The 18929-nt window shown below is 40.2% G+C and overlaps 1 protein-coding gene and 2 non-coding genes across 13 annotated transcripts in view; all 3 read right to left on the reverse strand.

Annotated features, from left to right (window-relative positions):
* Window positions 1-808: 808 nt before the first annotated feature.
* Window positions 809-18929, reverse strand: part of PUM1 (pumilio RNA binding family member 1) — a 121653-nt gene continuing 103532 nt past the window's right edge. For 7 of the 11 annotated variants that reach the window (XM_063103889.1, XM_063103888.1, XM_063103881.1 and 4 more), the window contains 6 exons: window positions 17960-18094; window positions 14782-14919; window positions 11865-11990; window positions 10951-11072; window positions 5540-5732; window positions 809-2641 (listed from right to left, as the gene is read on the reverse strand). In XM_063103889.1, coding sequence (XP_062959959.1) covers window positions 2510-2641; window positions 5540-5732; window positions 10951-11072; window positions 11865-11990; window positions 14782-14919; window positions 17960-18094 — 846 coding nt within the window. In that variant the 3' untranslated portion in view covers window positions 809-2509. The remainder of the gene's footprint in view (window positions 2642-5539; window positions 5733-10950; window positions 11073-11864; window positions 11991-14781; window positions 14920-17959; window positions 18095-18929) is intronic. The other 4 variants (XM_063103890.1, XM_063103883.1, XM_063103887.1 and 1 more) reach the window with 1 other exon arrangement.
* LOC134385365 (small nucleolar RNA SNORD103/SNORD85) lies at window positions 4618-4702 on the reverse strand. Its single transcript, XR_010024345.1, has one exon. It is a non-coding gene; the product is annotated as a small nucleolar RNA SNORD103/SNORD85 (small nucleolar RNA).
* LOC134385366 (small nucleolar RNA SNORD103/SNORD85) lies at window positions 16983-17067 on the reverse strand. Its single transcript, XR_010024346.1, has one exon. It is a non-coding gene; the product is annotated as a small nucleolar RNA SNORD103/SNORD85 (small nucleolar RNA).

The raw sequence follows: 18929 nt of genomic DNA on the forward strand, positions 1-18929 counted from the left end.
CTTGAGCCCTTTGGCCTCCATAATTCTTGCTTTAGGAAGCAGCACCCTCATGTGGCTAGAGCTGGTAATTACATAAAGTCACAGGTTTCCTCCCTTAGAAAGATGCTTCACTCTCCCAGTCTCACCCTTCTGCAACCCCATTCTGAGCCTCAAAAAAAGAAGACAGCCATTCCTGGGGCTGACAGGATACGGCAAGAACAAGATGGCATGGACAGAGCACTGAAGTGGGAGTCAGGAAACCTCAGATAAAATCCTCACTTGGTTACTAACTCACTGTACAGCTCAGGTCTCCAACTTGTACATATGATGGGCTAAAACATCTCCCCTGCCTTACTCCCTAAGGCTTTCGCGAGGACCAAAGGAATCACAAATACAAACTGCTTTGTAAACTTTAAAGCACAGTGACCAGGTAAAGGGTCATTATATAAACCATGTGAGGAATGCACATTGGAAGGACTCTGGTGGAGTAGAGAGAATGGGTCAAACCGCAGGGCACAGGCCTTTAGAGCACTGGTGTGCAGACCCAGGGGCCCAAAGTGGCAAATATTTTGATTTTTCAATATTAATTGGAAATCTAGGTTTTATGTGGAATACCCTGATTTTGAAAGCACTGGGCAAGCTGAACCCAGTATCTTTGGGTCAAATTGGGCTCAAGAGCCTTCAGATTGACACCCCTGCCCTATTCCAATCCCCCCCCCCCGCCTCCCAATAACAAAACCCCCAAAACAAGCAGAGAGAAAGAGGCACAAAAAAAGGGCTGTCCTGGGTACTACAGCGGGGGGGGGCGCATAAAAAATAAAGCATAAACCCAGATTCCAAAGTTCTGTATTTTTCAAAATAAAGATCACACATTGTTTAGAGACAATCTACACAAGAGTTACAAAAAATAGTTGCCCAGGCATAAGCATACACAGGTTTGTTAATTATACACATATGGTTACAAGTGTGCTTGCAAAAAAGTTCATTGGAAATATACACAGGCTCTGGAAATGTACACCGTGTAGTGTTACAATTCTATATTCAAACAAGGAAAATTGACAGTATGTTACATTCACTTACAAGTAGACAAAATGCAAAATACAGTTCATCTTCTGTACAAAAAGGGCAATTCACACTTTACAAGGTGAGGGGGGCTCTGATTGTAAGGAAAGCTAGGGCAGGGCTGAACTTCTGCACGTCCTTTTGACTGTCACAAAATAAGCAAAACATTACTTTTTAGGATTAAAAAAACACTAGTGTGAACTGAATCGTGTTGAATAACATTTAGAAAGGATCTCGCTATACTGTCTGACTAGATGACAAATAAAGCCAATCTATTTGTTTTCTTTTTAAACATTAACTAGGCTGTATAAAGAACATTTATTCCTTCAAAAGAAAAAAATTTACTTCTGGTTGAAATTACAATTTACAATATACAACACTATATGCTACGACCATAAAAGGTGAGAATATACACTGAATGCACAGGGCTGGCTAATTCTCTTTTCTTACCAAAAAACGTGTTTATGTTGATTCAAACTTCTCCACATTTACATTACAGGTATACAAATGTACAATTGTACAATCAAAAGTATGTTCGACTACTAGGGTACATTATAGATACAGATTAGACATCAAAATGAAAATACTACAAATTTGTATATATGCAAAGTCTACACCAAGTATACACTATATATTTATAGAAGCAAGACCAAAAGCAGAGTTGGATTTTTTTTTCTCATGCTAGATAATCAGATTTTGCCTTTCAATGTTTAACAGAAAAAAATCCAGTCGGCAGTAAACAATCACACCCACCTGGCCTTGAAAGACATTCTGGGTGCTCGCATCTCCTCACAAAACAGACTGCACTATCTTCTTCAGCATAATATAGTCTCCAAAAAAAGCAATTTTTAGAAGTTTCATAAACTTAATGTCATAAACTGAAGCTTTAGCAACTCTGAAATGTTTTTCATTTTATATATATATATTTTTTATTTTTTTTTTATAAACAATGTTAAATGCCAGTTTAGGGTCTTTTAACTAAAATTCGAACTTCTCAGGTTTTTTTATTTGTTTTTGTTTTTTACTAAAATGAGGATGTGGGGAAGAGCTATCTGCAAAACTTGCCGGTGAGGCAAATGAGTTAAAAACCTTTTTTTCATTTTTTTTTTTAAACTTTTTTTGTTAAACCACCCTGAAAGTTTCCACACGTGGAATATAGATACAACATTGAACAAAATATGTGGCCTCCCATGTACATTGGTTACCTATGTACAAGTATCCTATACACCAGTAAAACAGCAGGGCAATTAGTCAATTAAAAAAAATAATTAGTACATGTTATGTAATAAAATTAAATTTACAAAGGCTTTTTCCACTTGTGGATTTGATTCCTTTTTTGGAGGAGGAAGAAATCCTGGAGCAACCATTGCCCATTTCGGACTCTATACTAGAACATTTCTGGTTGCTGGTTGGATGTGCCAGTGGGCCACTGAGGTCAGTGGGAATGGGGGACACAGGTGGCACTGCCTCAGATAATACCATTAGGGGGGCCACAGATGGGCCCTAAGTCAACACCATTCTTCATGTAGTATTTCTCCAGCTTGGCCAGAATGTGCTTGCCATAGGTGTACTTGCGAAGAGTTGCGATGTGGGGCCGGATCTGGAGAGAAAGGACAGTTCGCGTTACACTGGCCTGAGAAGAGATTTGGGCAGGCTCCCGGACACTGAACTGTGCACATGCACACCCACAGCGATATCTTCCACTGGTTCAGCCTAGTTTCCTGAATTCTAGTGCTTTAGCAGCCCATCAGATGAGGAGAGTAGCTCCTATACTTAGCTTTGACAGAGAATGTGAGGGCTCTGGAGGCTAGGTAGTCACAGGCCACTCCCAGGGCCACACATGGAGAAACTGCATCCTAACTGACAAATCGCATCACCCACCACCCGCCAACTGCACAGCACTTCCCTGCAAGCACATGCTCAGGTCTCTCTGGCCCCATGCATGGCACCCAGGCTCTCCTGAACAGTGGGGGTTCATTTCTGGATGCCATGAATCTTGAGCTCACCACCTGACCCTGTCTTTCCAGTTCACAGTGGATCACAGAAAGCTAACAATGACAATAAAAATGATGAACATTTTGTGCCAGGTGTGATTATCCCATTTCACTGATGAAAACATGAAGGCACAAAGTCGTTAAGTCACTAGGCCAAGGTCAAAAGGCTCATAAGGGATAGCACAGGTATTTGAGCCCAAACTGTCTGGCTCCATCAGGAAGCATTTTTCTCCCCGCTGTGCTCTCATGGCCTGTCTGCCCCACCAGTCTCATCTCACCCTCTCCAATCTAAGCCCTGCCTCATCTCGACAAGTATTCTCCATCCTCCCTTCCCCTCCCCAGACCACTGGAGAGGTGTTTCCTCTCTTGAAGCACCTCTTTTCTTCTGTGCTGATGGAGCATTCTATATACCTCAGCCATGTTTGCAATCATTTCCTTAACTATCAGTCTTTCCACACAGACAGTAGAGGACCATGGTTTATTAAGCTGTTTCCCCATCCAAACTCACACCTGCATACCCACACACCCTGTACGAATGCACCAGGGTAGATGGATGCCCTCTAGACTGAACGCTTCAGAAAGGCAACAATTCTTGTATGTTTATAGGTGTGTCCTCAAAACATAGAAGGGTCAAATAGATCTAGAAACCACTTATGCATCCCACACAGGACACCACCCACATCAGATATTATATTCCCACCTAAGAGCCTATGTGGAAATTGCAGTAGGTCTATGCACATGGCTAATGTTTTTGTCGTTAGAACTTGGGGTTCAGGGTCACTTGCTTTTGGTAGCTCTCCTACAATGTGAAATTAAATTGTTTTACTCCATCCCTGCAGCCACTTCACCTTTACATTCTTCTCCACCAAAGTGGGGGGGACTACTAACAAGCCACACGCACACGCACACGCACACAAAAAATATTGTTGAATTCCACTTTTTTTTACTTAATTTAATGAGAGGTGAGAGGAAGTCTACCTACACCTCTCCCAATGTTCCCTTTTGCTAAAAAGTATACCACCTAGTGTCGAAAGAGCTGAAAAACTAAGAGGAATTCTTGGAACTCTGACCACTCTCAACTCCCTCAGTCAACCAGCTGCTAAACCTTACTAATTCTAGCTCCCAACTCTGTCCACTTCTCTTCAATCCCAAAACCATCACCAATCTGTTGGCTTCAGTATTTCAACAGCCTCCCAGCTAGTCTTCCCACTGTCTCCCCACCTCCAAGTTACAATGTCCACTCATCAGCCAGGACAATTATTTAAAATGTAAATTTGATTTTGTCACCACAGTTCTGCCCTACTTGATAATGATAATGATCTGAATATTGGAAGAAAACACCTGCTTGCAATTATTTACAAACAACTTTCTTATCAATGCTACATCTCTAGTACTCAGCAATCAATAAATGAACTCCAAACTTGCTGTGTGTCTCCAACACTCCCTCTGCCTTCACTGGCATCTTTACACACCTATCTATGAAATTCACAACTGTAAGGACTTTGGACTCCCCTAGCCTTCAACTGCCATCAACAACTCTAGTGTGGTGGTTTGGTTTGAATTGGAGGCGGTAGATGTCTTGTCTGGCTCAGAACTTGAGTCCATAACGAAGACTCTCATTACCGAACTTTGTTCTCAGTGAGGGCAAGTGGGTCATCATTGCCAGACAATGGCCAACCTCTCAAGAAGGGATGGGTGAGCTCAGAGCCCAAAGGCTGAAGGTTCAGATTAGAAGCACCCTGAGGCTCGTGGCCCTGCCTAGCACAAGCACAGCTGCAGCATACTCTGCCTGCGGGTTTGTTTTGCTTCCTGGGCCCTATGGGCTGTGCAGTACTGGCTGGATCCACTCCGTGACTATCCTCAAGCCATGAACCTCTTCAGGTGATCTCTGTGTCAGCTCCCCACTCACAGCACCTAACTGTTCAGATTTCTGTCCCTTTTCCCTGTCTAGCTCTTCTTTAGCCTTGTTTTCTCCTGCAAAGCTGCCCCTCAGAGACTGTGAGCAGGGTGAAGGCCCCCCCACCCATGTGCTCACCATTGCTCTTCCCCACTCGACTGTGCTCTGTGGGCAGGGATCAGGTCTAAGTCACCTCTGTGCCACCGGTATGTGGCCAGAGTGGGCTTCAGGCCAATGTGCCAGGCAATGCACTGCAAGGGCAGGAACTTGTTCAATAAATGTTGGTGGAATGAATGAACGAGAAGGAAGAGAGAGAAGAGGAAATAAGGCAAGCAGACTGATTTACCTGACTGATCAGCTGATCCCCTCCCTAGTAATTAGGGAGGGTAATATCTCACAAAAACTGACCTTAAGACTCACACGCCAGTGGGTTATCGGGAGGGTGGATAATGGTGAGTCCACACAAAAGAGAAAAGGAGCACAGCATGGGGCATATTCATGACAAACTCCTCAAAAAGCAAGACATTCTCCTCCTGTGGGATTTAGAAATGAACTCAAGGCCTTGCACACTCTCTCTCCAATTGAGATCCTGCCCAACCTGGCCTACCTTATGCATGACAATCTTCCGCTGGCCTGGCTCTGCCACATCGATCATCTTCTGGACCACATAGTTGGCGTACTGGTCCTTCATCATGGTGTATAAGGCACTGTGGGGACCATCGTTCATGGTGCATACCTCATCAATGAGCACAGCGCGCTCCGTACGTGAGGCATGAGTGACACACTTCTCCACAACATTGCTGTAATGAAACAAATCCAGGGACAACTCTTAGAAGAGGGTATCCTGTTAGGCTGTGCTTGTCTAGCCTCTGTCCCAACCTCAGATCAGCTGCAAGAGAGAGCTAGCATTTGCAGAAAATTAGCTCATCAACTGTTTGGCTCTATATGACTCTCCACCTTAGCCATCTGTGGCGTCCAATTGTGTATCATGTCTGAGAACAGGTCCTTAAGGACATGAGACCCAACCCTCTAAAAGGTGATGGTAACAAGCCTGGTTAAGTGACGAGACTTAAACATAAGGCTCGTGGGACTGGTTAACAGCCCAACTGGTTGATGATTATTACTTCCACACTTATCAAAATCTATCAATTCTTTCCTCGCCTCTGTGAGCTTACTGAGGCCAAGAACCGATCTTACTGATGTCTGTCTTCCGACTGCCAAGCATAAAGCTTAGCACTTAACTAGAGGCTCTACAGACACAGTGAAGGAATATACAAGCTGTGACCACTGCACATGTTAACTACTATTACATGCTGCCTCTTAAGAGTGTAATACAATAGGAAGAACCCTAAGATCTGTCAGCATTTCTACATACTTCACAAATATATTACCTTAGGAAATGAAAAAATGAATGTGAATTAATCAAATCCGAGTTTTTCTATAATCCATGGGAACTGTAAAGACTGATTAAATTACGTGCTGCCATGCTAGTGGATATTTACTATCCAAGAGTGATTACTCATTAATGTTTGGTTTTATAAGACAACATTACTTTGCATCTGTGGCTCTATCAGAATGAAGCTGTGTGGTGTCAAAGAACAATACTTTTTAAATTTCATATATATATATATTATTTGTGCAGCCATGCATCTCTTAACAGCAGGGGTATGTTCTGAGAAATGAGTCGTCAGGCGATTTGGTCATGTGAATATCAGAGAGTGTACTCACACAAACCTAGAGTGTACTTACTGCACACCTAGGCTATATGATATAGCCACCTTCGTATATGAAGTCAGTCATTGACCAGAACATCATTATGCAGCACATGACTGTATTTGTATTGTTGGACCCAAGCCTAATACCTGGCAGAAAGAATATCTGCTGAGTGGGTGGCTAGATACTGAATGTTTTGCAAAGAGCTCATAACTGGGGGAAGAGTTGCTCTGGATCACATAACCCTCAAGTAGAAAAGAACTTGAAAGAGTCCATACCTAGCTAATGTAGACCACCTTTTACTAACAATCCTAAAAGATGGCCATTTAACCTCTGCTTGGGAATTTGCAATGATTGGGAAGTAACTACTTTCTAGGGCAACCTACCATACAGCTGAATTGCTCTGTTAAACATTCTTCCTTTTATATACTGAAGCAAAAATACGGTTTTCTGAAATTCCACGCATTTATCTCAATTTTGCCTTCAGGGGCTGAAAAAGGACATGTATACGTATCGGGGAGCACCTGAAGGCAGGGACAATATCCTATTCTTCCAAAGGCTAGCCCTTTGCATATTTGAATAGTCATCACAAATAGCCATCACCAGACTAATTCCCTACTCCAGAGGTTTTCAAATAAAGAGAGTATTGTCAAATGGAACTTTAAAAGGACTCTCAGTGTTATCTGGTTTTGTACACTGGGCTTATGCATACTTTTATTTAGGAAAAAAACCCAAGAAATTCTCAGCTTAAAATGTTTAAAAACTATCATCCTGCCAGATATTTCTTCAATCTTTTTTCTTAAGATATATGGTGTATATAAAATCTGGTACACTGATTTATTGAGTCTAATTAAGACAGTCACTTTTCTTCTCTCATACAGCAATAGGGGCAAACATTTTTTCCCACCTTCCTTCCATAGTACTATGAAATTCAAGCATGGGGTGAAGGTGTGGCACTGTGGAAGTAAATTTCCTAAGAGCCACTGGCTTCTCCCTTAGCAGAAAGAGAAGTTGAGATATTGCTGAGCTGGTTCAGAGAGCATGAAGCTAATTACCATCTCCAAACACTCAGGCAAAGAACTCATAACTTTTTAAGAGTGCTTGGCTGGGTTGTACTTCATCTACATCAGACCAGCCTCCTCTACAAGGTGGTCAGGATTAGAATAGAACTGTCTGCTAAACTGGGTTGGGTACAGGACACTCATTTGTGTGGATGGAGGACTCAATCCTTAGCACTGACTTGCCTTCCACGAAACCAAGGAGGCAGATCAGCTACTACCATGGGATCCCACTTTTCCACCTTAATACGATGAATATAGTTTCAGTCTTTAAAGTTTACTTTAGCGTTTTTGAAACTGCAGTTCCCAATCCATCTGTGGGTGGTGAAATATATAGCAATTTGGGTGGTGAAATATATAGCCATTTGTGACCAACAACAGTATCAGAGTTAATCACGGGCAATACTACTTCAGAGGGTGTGTGTGTGTGGGGGGGGGTGATTGCCCGTGATTAATACTACTTCAGAGGGTGTGTGTGTGTGTGTGTGTGTGTGTGTGTGTGTGTGTGTGTGTGTGTGTGTAAAATCAATGATGAAAAATTTGTGTGTGTGTGTGCGTGTGCAAAATCAATGATGAAAAATTTATTTTGTACTCTGGGTAACCATCAAAAATGTCTGAAAGCCACTAATCTATTTTACTGGTTTATTTCTATTGATCTATTTTCAAGTTCACTGGCTCTTCTGTCACCTCTAATCTGCTGTAAGGGCCATATAGTGAATTTTATTTCAGATGTTATATTTTTCTTGTCTAAAATGCCTATGTTTTTAAAATAAATTTTGTAATTCTCTATTAACATCGTAGGGGTCAAGGGAAGACATCCCTTTCAACTCCCTGAAGGTTCTCTGAAAAATCACCTGATAAACAAAGATTAATATGAAGAAAAGGCATAACAAATTTTATTATATCATAGTTTTATGTGACATGGGAGCCTTCAGAATGAAGACCCAAAGACATAGGGAAAATTGCCCATATTTATGCTTAGGTTCTATGAAGCAGGTACAGCCATGCAGAGATGTGCTTGGACAAGAAAAGTATGATCTACTGCTAATATACTGAATGGGGAAACCCAGCAAGGCGTGTTTGTTCAGATTCTTCTTGGCCTTTCTGTGTAGCATTCATTCCTCCAAGGTATTTGGCAGAGGACCCTTTCTGGAATGAGTGTCTTGTGACCTACAATTAGACAGGGTAGGACAGAGAATTTCTTTATGGCCAGCTCCAAGACAGAAAGGCAGGGGGAAAGATTAGACTATCTCTATGACCCGCATTAGGGAAGAGGGATTCTAGTTTCTATAGCTTGCCTCAGGGGAGAATGAAGCTGAGAGACAAGAGGACAGAAAAAGGACAGAGGACAAGTTTGCTTTTGAAGCTGCTTCTGAGGCCTTCACTTGGGGACTTGAGGATATATCTTTCTGGGCCCCAACACATCTATCTTTTCATTCATTATAAGCATATTTTCCTTTACATTCTTGAGTATATTAAAATAGCTACTTTATAATCATTCTCTACTAATTTCAACATCTGAGTCATCTCTCAGAACTATTCACTCATTTTTAGTTCATTTTTCTTGAATACAGATCACGTTTTCCTGTTATCCAGACACCATGAATGATACACCATAGAAACACAGAGGTCCATTATGTTTCTCCAAAGAGAATTACCTTCCCAAACTGCAAGCTTCTCCCATGCAGTAGATAGAAGATGAAATCTCAGGTTTTTGTTTTTGGTTTTGGTTTTTGCTGGCCAGTATGGGGATGTGAACCCGTGGCCTTTGTGTTACCAAGGTGTGCTCTATCTAACTGAGCTAACCAGTCAGCCTCTCAGTTTAATTATTTTAGATTTAATTGGGCTGTTTTGAGTTTACTCCACATAAATGTGTTTCAGGGGTCAGCCAGATATTTGGGAAGTTTAAAATTGGGCCTCTCCCTCTCTGGTTCTCTTCCTTTCCAGGATCTCTCTTTGTTGTGGTTACACTAAACTCTGCCCTCTAGGAACACTGGAGATTTTCTATCCCAGTTTTAGCTGCCCAGCATGGAACAGACTGGGAGGTTCCCACAGGCTAATAGCCATTAAAAATAGGAAGTTTCCCCAGCACAATTCTCTTCTTCCAAATGTCAACCACCTCCTTTCTGGTGTCTACCTGCTTTGGTCACTCTCTAGCGCCTTCAGGTACTAGAGAGTACCTGAAGTCACAAAAATACAAGAATTCAGGTAATTCTTGTATTTTGTCCACAGTTCATAGGTGTTATCAGTGGGAAGGGTTGGTCCCACCATAGCTACTCGGTCATTACCAGATCACAAATCTGTTGTAATATTAATTAATACTCACTCTGTATCCAAGGGTGAGAAATTAAATAATCTGAACAAAAAAGTAAACAGGAAAGTGACCCAAGGAAGAGACCTAAGAGATTCTGACCCCTGCTTCTCTGGTCCTGGCAACTGGTCAACAAAACAAAACAAACAAACAAAAAATAAGGTCTTAAGAGATCACCCTGATATTGTTAGGCTTTGAGACATTGGATCTATAGGTACTTTCATTTCTTTTCTCCATTTTCATGCTGTGATGTTCAAAGAGTTCACAAATTTAAAATGAACAATTTAAAAACATCAAGGATGTATGAGTCCTATCTGCCTTGCAATTTATCCTAAAAATAAGAGAAGAAAATATTCCAAAAATAGAAAGTACTGTTATATGGGCAGTAGGATATACAGAAACTACTTAGAAGTCCTTACCACTAACCCCATGGAAAGGCCATTAATTTCTTCTCCAACCTCTGCTACTTATAAGTTACCTAAAACACCTTTCACAACCTGGGAATAACCAGTGCATTTCATTCCTGAGCCTGCACAATATAAAGACTGGAGAAGAGATTATAAAAATCCTAAGGCCTACAGCAGATATGCTAAACTCCTCTCCCTTCAGGCGACAGTGAGGAAACTGAGTAAAGAACATTTCACAATTTGAAACATAAGTTAATGCAATATTGAGTTTACGGAAGTATGATACTTACATTCTTCAGAAACATATTCCCCAGATTCCAAGGTGGCTGATTCTAAGGGAGGGAGACCACTGAAGGACTTCTTATGGTTTATATTTTGTAGTATAACTATTTGACTTTTTAAGCTATGTATACTTAGAAAATCAAGCATTAATAAAAGAAAAGAATGACAATTCATTCTTTCTCTCTATAGCTGAAACACTACTAATCCTTTCTTCTGGAAAACAGTTCATGTAACTCAAAGTATTTACCTTGCAAATTTGTGCTGACTCAATACAAGCACATTGCCTCGAATTTCTGCTACAATTTTGCTTTTATCCTCAGGACGACCATGCTCCAAAACATGCTGGATTACATAATTTCCATATTGATCCTGTTTGAGAGGCAACAATCAAAATTGAATTTATGTGAAAACCAGTTCTGTGGGTTACCTAAGTCCTTACATCTGATTAACACCTATCTTTCTTGTAGCACCATGATGGCTTATCTGAATACTAACACACACGCGAGAATTTTTAAAATGAATAAGTAGTAACAGTTTTCCGTATCATTACAAAACAGGGATACATTACTAGACAATGAAATATCTATGCCCCAAAGTCCTACTTGGGTTCTTCATAAATTACTAAATACAAAAAAGTAGGCCTACGTTCTAATGACAAAGGGGGGGGGGGAATAAAAGTTATTTTTCTCAAATAGAAATGTACAAATGACTCATTGCACCTATCTATAACAGAGAAAAACTGGAAACATTAATGTCTAACAAAACAGGCACACCTAATTATTTAATCATTAATGTTAGAAGTAGAAAAAGTATCAAAGACAGAAAGAAGAAATCAACTAATCCACTTAGTTCATTTGACAATGATGAAATTGAAACCAGAGGGATTAAATGATCCACCTAAGGTGACACAGCTAGTCCATGACAGAGTCCTGGAAGCCAGATCTCCTGACCCCAAGGCCAGGGCTATATTCATTACCCACATTCATAAAACAAAAGCCAAGCTGCAATGAATGAAAATGTGCTCAAAAGATTCAATGGGCACTTGAATCTTAACACCATTAACCTCTTCTGGAAATGAATACCTAGGCTGATAAACACACAAACTCTGGGCTTCCAAAAGCCCACAGGTGTTTGCAGCTCCTCTACTGGCAACTCTACTACCTGTACAAGTTGCTCTGTGTGCTGGTGAAGCTCCTCTAAAATAGGGAGTGTCTGGTCAGGGAGACAGTGCTCCAGGATTCTCTGAATCACTCGGCAGCCATAAGGATGCGTGGACAAAGCAAACACCTAGGGCCGACAAACACAAGGTAAAAAGGCAAAAATGACAGTCACCACTTTCAATGCTTCAATATTGTTTATATACATTATCCCATTGATCTTCACAAATGAGCTTAATGGCATTTAAGCTCTCTCTAGAAATAAGGGGTGTGTGTGTATGTAAATAAACCCACTGCTTAACTGTTTCAGAACTCATAAATGTATATAAAGGGCTGAAAAGGACTTTTCCAAAAAGCCTAAAAATAACCAGAGAGTAAGTAAAGGTCATAAAAACACAATGTTAAGAGTCAACAGTGTCAACTGACAGACTCCAAGGATAGGGTTAAGAACAGAAAAAGGAAGAGCTAGAATCAAATCCTGGATGCTTTCACATAACCACACCAACCACAATGCAATGTTCTGAATTTAACTGGGGCGTTTTTCAGCAATAAGAAAGGCTTCCTCTTTTGTTAGGTTTGGAGCAATAAAAAAGCACATGAGCTTTAGAACCAGACTGCCCAATCTGGATTCTGCCCTTCCTAGCTGAACAACAGACCCCTCAGATCTGTAATTAAGAACAAGAATGATAATAAGAGCAATAACAATAGCTAACATTTACTGGATGTTTACCAAGTGCTAGTCTCTGCCCTAAATGCTTTATGTATGATTTTATATGTGTAGTTTTATGTTTACAACTGCATACTTACATAGTATACTGTATCGTTCTGCTTGAGTTTAGCTTTATAAAAATGCTACACACAGTCTGGAGTAACTTGATTTACTTCACTCAACATTCTATATCCAATATTTACTTACAATACTGTGGGTTTCTGTAGTTTTTTTCTGTATAGGTGTATAGATGCTGTTGGCTTAAAAAAGCCCTACTCATGGACATCTGGATTGCTCAGTCTTTTCCTATCAGGGGAATAATGCTATTTTAAATGTCTAAATAGCTCTCCTAGTGTACATGTGCAGATGTTTCACCAGGTATAAACCTAGGAAATATCTATGTAGAAATCTGAAAGATACTCAATTATTTTTCCAAAATGGTTGTGCCAATTCCAACCGGCAGTGTACCAGACTCCACACTCCTGCCAGCACATAGCAATCGATGGGTAGAGAAAACAGTCTCATTTTGCATTTTCCTCATTACTAAAGGAATTGAGTATATTTACATATGTCTACTGGCAATTTGTGTTTCTTGTGTGAAATGTCAATTTGTGTTTTGAGTTCATTTTTGCATTATACTGTATTGTTCTTGGTGATTTCAGTAGTTCTTTACATATTCTAGTTATCAATTCTTTGACAGTTTCATCTTGAAAATATTCTCTCCCATTTAGTGGCTTGTTTTTACATTTTTTGTTGTATATTTCAATAAATGTAAGATCTTAATTTTAAAGTAAACAGATCTACCCTTTTTTCATGAACTCAGAAACTCCCAATACCTCCTGGGTTGCTGTCTGTAATCAGCAGTATTGTATATATTATCACCAACTATTGTGGTAATTGAACAAACTGCAGAACCTAAAGAATTCTAAATTACATTTCAATCTACGCTTAGCCCTACTCATAACTACACCTGAAATATCTACTTAGCTTTGCCCATTTTCTCCCCCCTTTTTAAAAAAGACCAATTTCACACATTCAAAAAGATGATGTCTTACTCTCCTTTTCCACCCAAACTAGGAGGCCATGAGAATGTTGCTTTCTGGGGCCGAGCCCGTGGCGCACTCGGGAGAGTGCAGCGCTGGGAGTGCAGCGATGCTCCCGGCGCGGGTTCGGATCCTATATAGGAATGGCCGGTGCACTCACTGGCTGAGTGCCGGTCACGAAAAAGACAAAAAAAAAAAAAAAAAAAAAGAATGTTGCTTTCTGGCAAAGGAAACTAACAACTATAGCCAATTCTGAGATAATTCTGGAAAAAGGAAAGAATATGAAAGTAGTAACTCTGCTTGAAAGCTGCTGCTAACAACAGACTTTTAACATGCAGGTAAATAAGGGAAATTAGAAGCTCTTTCTGATTATATGGCCACTTAATACAGTTCAAATCAACCTGATGGGCATCCCCATCCCCTCCAAAAAAATTAAAGCAAGAAGCACACCTTCTCATATTTTAAAAATATATTCACGGATGACCTGCAAGATTAGTTCTGTAAATGACCTCAATTTTAAGAAGTAATAAAAAATTTTAAACATCAGAATAGTACTTAACCAAGGGAAAAATTTATTCTTCACATATGAGATTTCATCTTAACAACTCTTTTTTTTTTTTTTTTTTTTTTAAAAGATGACCGGTAAGGGGATCTTAACCCTTGACTTGGTGTTGTCAGCACCACGCTCAGCCAGTGAGCGAACCGGCCATCCGTATATGGGATCCGAACCCGGGGCCTTGGTGTTATCAGCACCGCACTCTCCCAAGTGAGCCACGGGCCGGCCCTCATCTTAACAACTCTGATGACAGTGTTTTATCCCTATGTGAGCAAACATCTGCATTAACGATGGAGAGAAGGCCCACAGACAGCTCAGGGAAGAGAATTGGAAACACAGACCTAGGTACCTGATACCAATGGACAAAATTATTTTTTCTACAGTCTAAAATATAATAAGGGGGCTGGGTGGTTAGTTTCGTTGGTTAGAGCACAGTGTTGTAACATCAAGGTCCAGGGTTTAGATCCCTGTATTGGACAGCCACCAAAATAAATAAATAAATGATAAAATACAATAAGCACGTTCAGGACATGCCACAAATCCTACCATGTTCTCTGCTCACAATGAAAACACCTGCAATTTGTTTCCCTTATTTTGCTCCTAAGTCACTTACCTGCCCCTTAAATGCATCGATGATAAACTGCAAGGACTGGGGCTGTACACATTCAATGCATTTCTGAACCACATGATTGCCATTCTGGTCTTTCACACACTTCAGGACATGGCCATCTAGTTCCCGAACCATCTCATTCTATTGGAGACAAAGAAAGCAAGCATACCAGAATCACAGCAAGCAAACACCTGGACAATCAATGTTCTCCTTACCAAACATAAAAACAATGAACAGGGAACCTATGGTGATAAAAGTGGAATAACTCAACTGTGGCACGATGACAACATGGCAACAGATAAGGACTTGAGTTTTTACGTATGTTAGCAAATTTACTATATAGTAAAATTTACTCTAACAGTAACCAGTACACAAAAGGATCTCTACTTTGGAAAAGATCTCTTGTAACTTTTAAAAAATGTAGACATCTTCATATAGAAAGGAGCCTATATCAAATACAGATGTTCCAGGGTTATATCCTGATAACCCCGTAAGTAAGTTGCTCAGAACACTTATATGAGCCCATAGTTGAACAAAATCATCTAACACAAAGCATACTTCATAATAATAATAATAATAATAATAATTTTATAATAAAACATAAAAATAATAAAAATAAAATCAAAATTCAAAGTATGGTTTCTACTCAATGCATATCGCTTTTGTACCATCGTAAAGTAAAAAAATTGTAAGTCAAACTATCATAAGTTAGGGACTGTCTGTACACTGTACTCAATAATTAATACAATTCATCATGTTTTTATTATGACAACCCTGTAAGTTATGTATTACTAATAATGACAGTAGTAAATCTAGAGTTTACCCTAGGTTAAGCATACCACTAAGTGCTTAACATGGTTTAACTCACTGAATCCTCCTAAGAATCTTAGGCAGTGGAAACTATTATAGATGGGTGGACCAAGGCACAGACAAAAAGACTTGTTCAAAATCACAGACCCAGACTGCCAAAATTCAAACCCAAGCAAACTGGCTCCAGTGTATGGTAAGTGAGTGTGTGTCAGTAAACCAACTGTCAATTATATACTATCCTGCGCACCCCCTCCACCCAAACATACGAAAAATGTAGCAGAATCAGAATTCTAGCCCAGGCTGTGACTCCAACATCTATGATCTTTCCACAAGGCTACAGGGACTACAAAGTCAGCAGAAATGGTTCTCTCAGTTAATTAATGAATAGTGTACAAACTCAGGGAGTACAGGCAATGGGGGGCGGGGGCAGAGGGAATGAGTGAAGGCAACAAGGGAACATATAGAACGAGAGACATGTTGTTTCGACTGAAGAACCCTCAGGTCTGTAGAAGTTAAATGCCTGTATCATGGCTGTGCCCTGGTGCCTGCTGCCCAATTTCCCTGCTGTCTCCAGTCTCTGTATATTATCTCCACAGTGCTGACTGTATTTATGTTGTTGCAGACTACAAGACACTATTCTGATGTAAATGAACGCAATGTCTTACATCCCTGAGATGTTTAGAAAGTCAAAGTAACTAAGATAGCATCTGACTAAAGGAAATCAAGATTACACGGACTAAAGAAGCAAAAAGTAAGAGATGCAGCTAATCAAATTTCAGAAGAGAATAATTTACTTGGGAAATATAATTATGGGAATAATAGAGAACAATGCATATATAGCAAGAAACACTTATAAACAAAATGAAGGAGAGGTGGCATCCCTGAATATGTTCTCGATCCAAGGAAGTGAAACTTACACCAGAGATGAGTTAATTTCACCTAAAATAATAAACTTGTATCTAGAAAACAATAAATTATCCATAGCAGGAAGAGTAGTTCACACCCAGAAAAAGACACCACAAAGAAACACAACCAGAAGAAAGATATACAGAAATATAAGATAGAAGAGAACAATAGCTTAGGGAAAGGGAGGTTTTTTAAAAACAAACAAACAAAAACTATGTCCAATTAGAAAACAGTACAATTTGAAAAGCTGACACAAAATCAACGATACACCACATTCATGGAAGAAGGCAAAGATGGAAAAAACACATAAGAAACTAGCATACTTCTGCTTTCTTTCAGCAAGTGGGCATTATGATCAAGACAAAAAAAAGAAAATTAAAAAGGAAAGAGTCAACTATCCATGAAAAGTCCAGGAAAAATTAAAATTAATAATGATCTGAATATTTGAAGAAAACACTCGGTTTGAATTGGAGGTGGTGGGTATCTTGTCTGGCTCAGAACTTGAGTCCATAACGAAGACTCTCATTACCGAACTTTGTTCTCAGTGAGGGCAAGTGGGTCATCATTGCCAGACAATGGCCAACCTCTCAAGAAGGCTGAGGGTTCAGATTAGAAGCACCCTGAGGCTCGTGGCCCTGCCTAGCACAAGCACAGCTGCAGCATACCCTGCCTGCAGGTTTGTTTTGCTTCCTGGGCCCTGTGGCCTGTGCAGTACTGGCTGGATCCGCTCCATGACTATCCTCAAGCCGTGAACCTGTTCAGGTGATCTCTGTGTCAGCTCCCCACTCACAGCACCCAACTGTTCAGATTTCTGTCCCTTTTCCCTGTCTAGCTCTTCTTTAGCCTTGTTTTCTCCTGCAAAGCTGCCCCTCAGAGACTGTGAGCAGGGTGAAGGCCCCCCCCACCCATGTGCTCACCATTGCTCTTCCCCACTCGACTGTGCTCTGTGGGCAGGGATCAGGTCTTAGTCACCTCTGTGCCACCGGTATGTGGCCAGAGTGGGCTTCAGGCCAATGTGCCAGGCAATGCACTGCAAGGGCAGGAACTTGTTCAATAAATGTTGGCGGAATGAAAGAACAAGAGGTAGGGAGTGAAGAAAAATGGAAGGTGCGTTGGATGAATATTTGGTTTGTTGGAATGTTCAGTTCAGGTTGAGAAAATGGCAACTTACTAGCATTTTATCTGCTTAAATTCTTACTCACCTGTAAAACTGCACCTACTACAGTCTAAATTCTGATCAAAGGGAAAAGTGTTGGAAATCACTCGTTTTAACACAAGACACTTGATCCACTATAAATTTACAGAATTAATTGCACAATTCATGCTTGCCATGCACAGAAAGGCAGCCATAATCACCAAAATAAAACTGTAAAAGAAAACTAAAGACTGACAGATTTACAGGGTTCACTACATATACCATGGTGAAACATCAAACACCAAGAGAAAAGTTAAAGGGGAAACTTACAATTACCTGCTGGTCTGAGGGAATAAATTCAAGAGCCTTCTGGATAACACGGCAGCCATACATCTGTAGTGCCAACGATAGGACATGGCCTCGAATCCGTTCTGCCAAAGCCAGCTTCTGTTCAAGGCTGCCGAACTAGACATAATGTGTGGGTGAACACCATTACTTAGGTAGAAGGAAAGAAACCAGAGAAAGGAAAGCATTCTTTATTCTGCATCAACAAGCATAACCTCTGTTATCCCCCCTGTTACCTATGATTAACTAAACCTTTTAAATAGCCTTTGTTTCTTTAAGCCAGTCGTTCTCAGCCTCTGATTATGAGAAACCCTTTTTAATATTAAATAAACTTCTCGGATACCCAACAGTAGTAGTTTCTCTACTAGTATCTGCTAAGCAAATTCCTCAAAGTTGGCATTAATTCATTTAATACTATTAAAATATAATTCACTTCATACTATTATATAAATCTATACTCCATTAGTTACAAGAGTGCTTACATTTTTTCTATATGAATAACATGTGTGGGACACAATGTTTCTTTAGGGTTCTAGACAATGTCTTGGGAAGATGCAAGGACTTCTTTCAGCAAATCTACAGCACTTCAGATGTCTGAGGCCCACAAGTTGAAAAGTTCTTTCATCTACATGAAGTTTAAGCCAAAGCACACATGGACACTCTGTTTTGAATTAGTGTTCTACATCATTCCAAGAATTGACATTGTCTATTCATACAAGGCAACAGAGTTGGGAGAAGAAAAGTTAGTCAGAGGTAAGGCTATACAATATTAAAATTCTACTTAGAATGATTTTCCATCCTTGGCTTTTTATTTTCATTTGAATAGCATCATAATGAGAATGGAAGAGAGTATGAATTATCAACCTGCCCAACTTCCTCATTTTCCATAAAACAGAACTAAGGTCCAGGGAAGTTCTCCAGCTTGCCCCAAATCACGTGGCTGTAATCCGTCCTA

Source organism: Cynocephalus volans, chromosome 8 (genome assembly GCF_027409185.1).
Source record: "Cynocephalus volans isolate mCynVol1 chromosome 8, mCynVol1.pri, whole genome shotgun sequence".
NCBI classification, from domain to species: domain Eukaryota; kingdom Metazoa; phylum Chordata; class Mammalia; order Dermoptera; family Cynocephalidae; genus Cynocephalus; species Cynocephalus volans.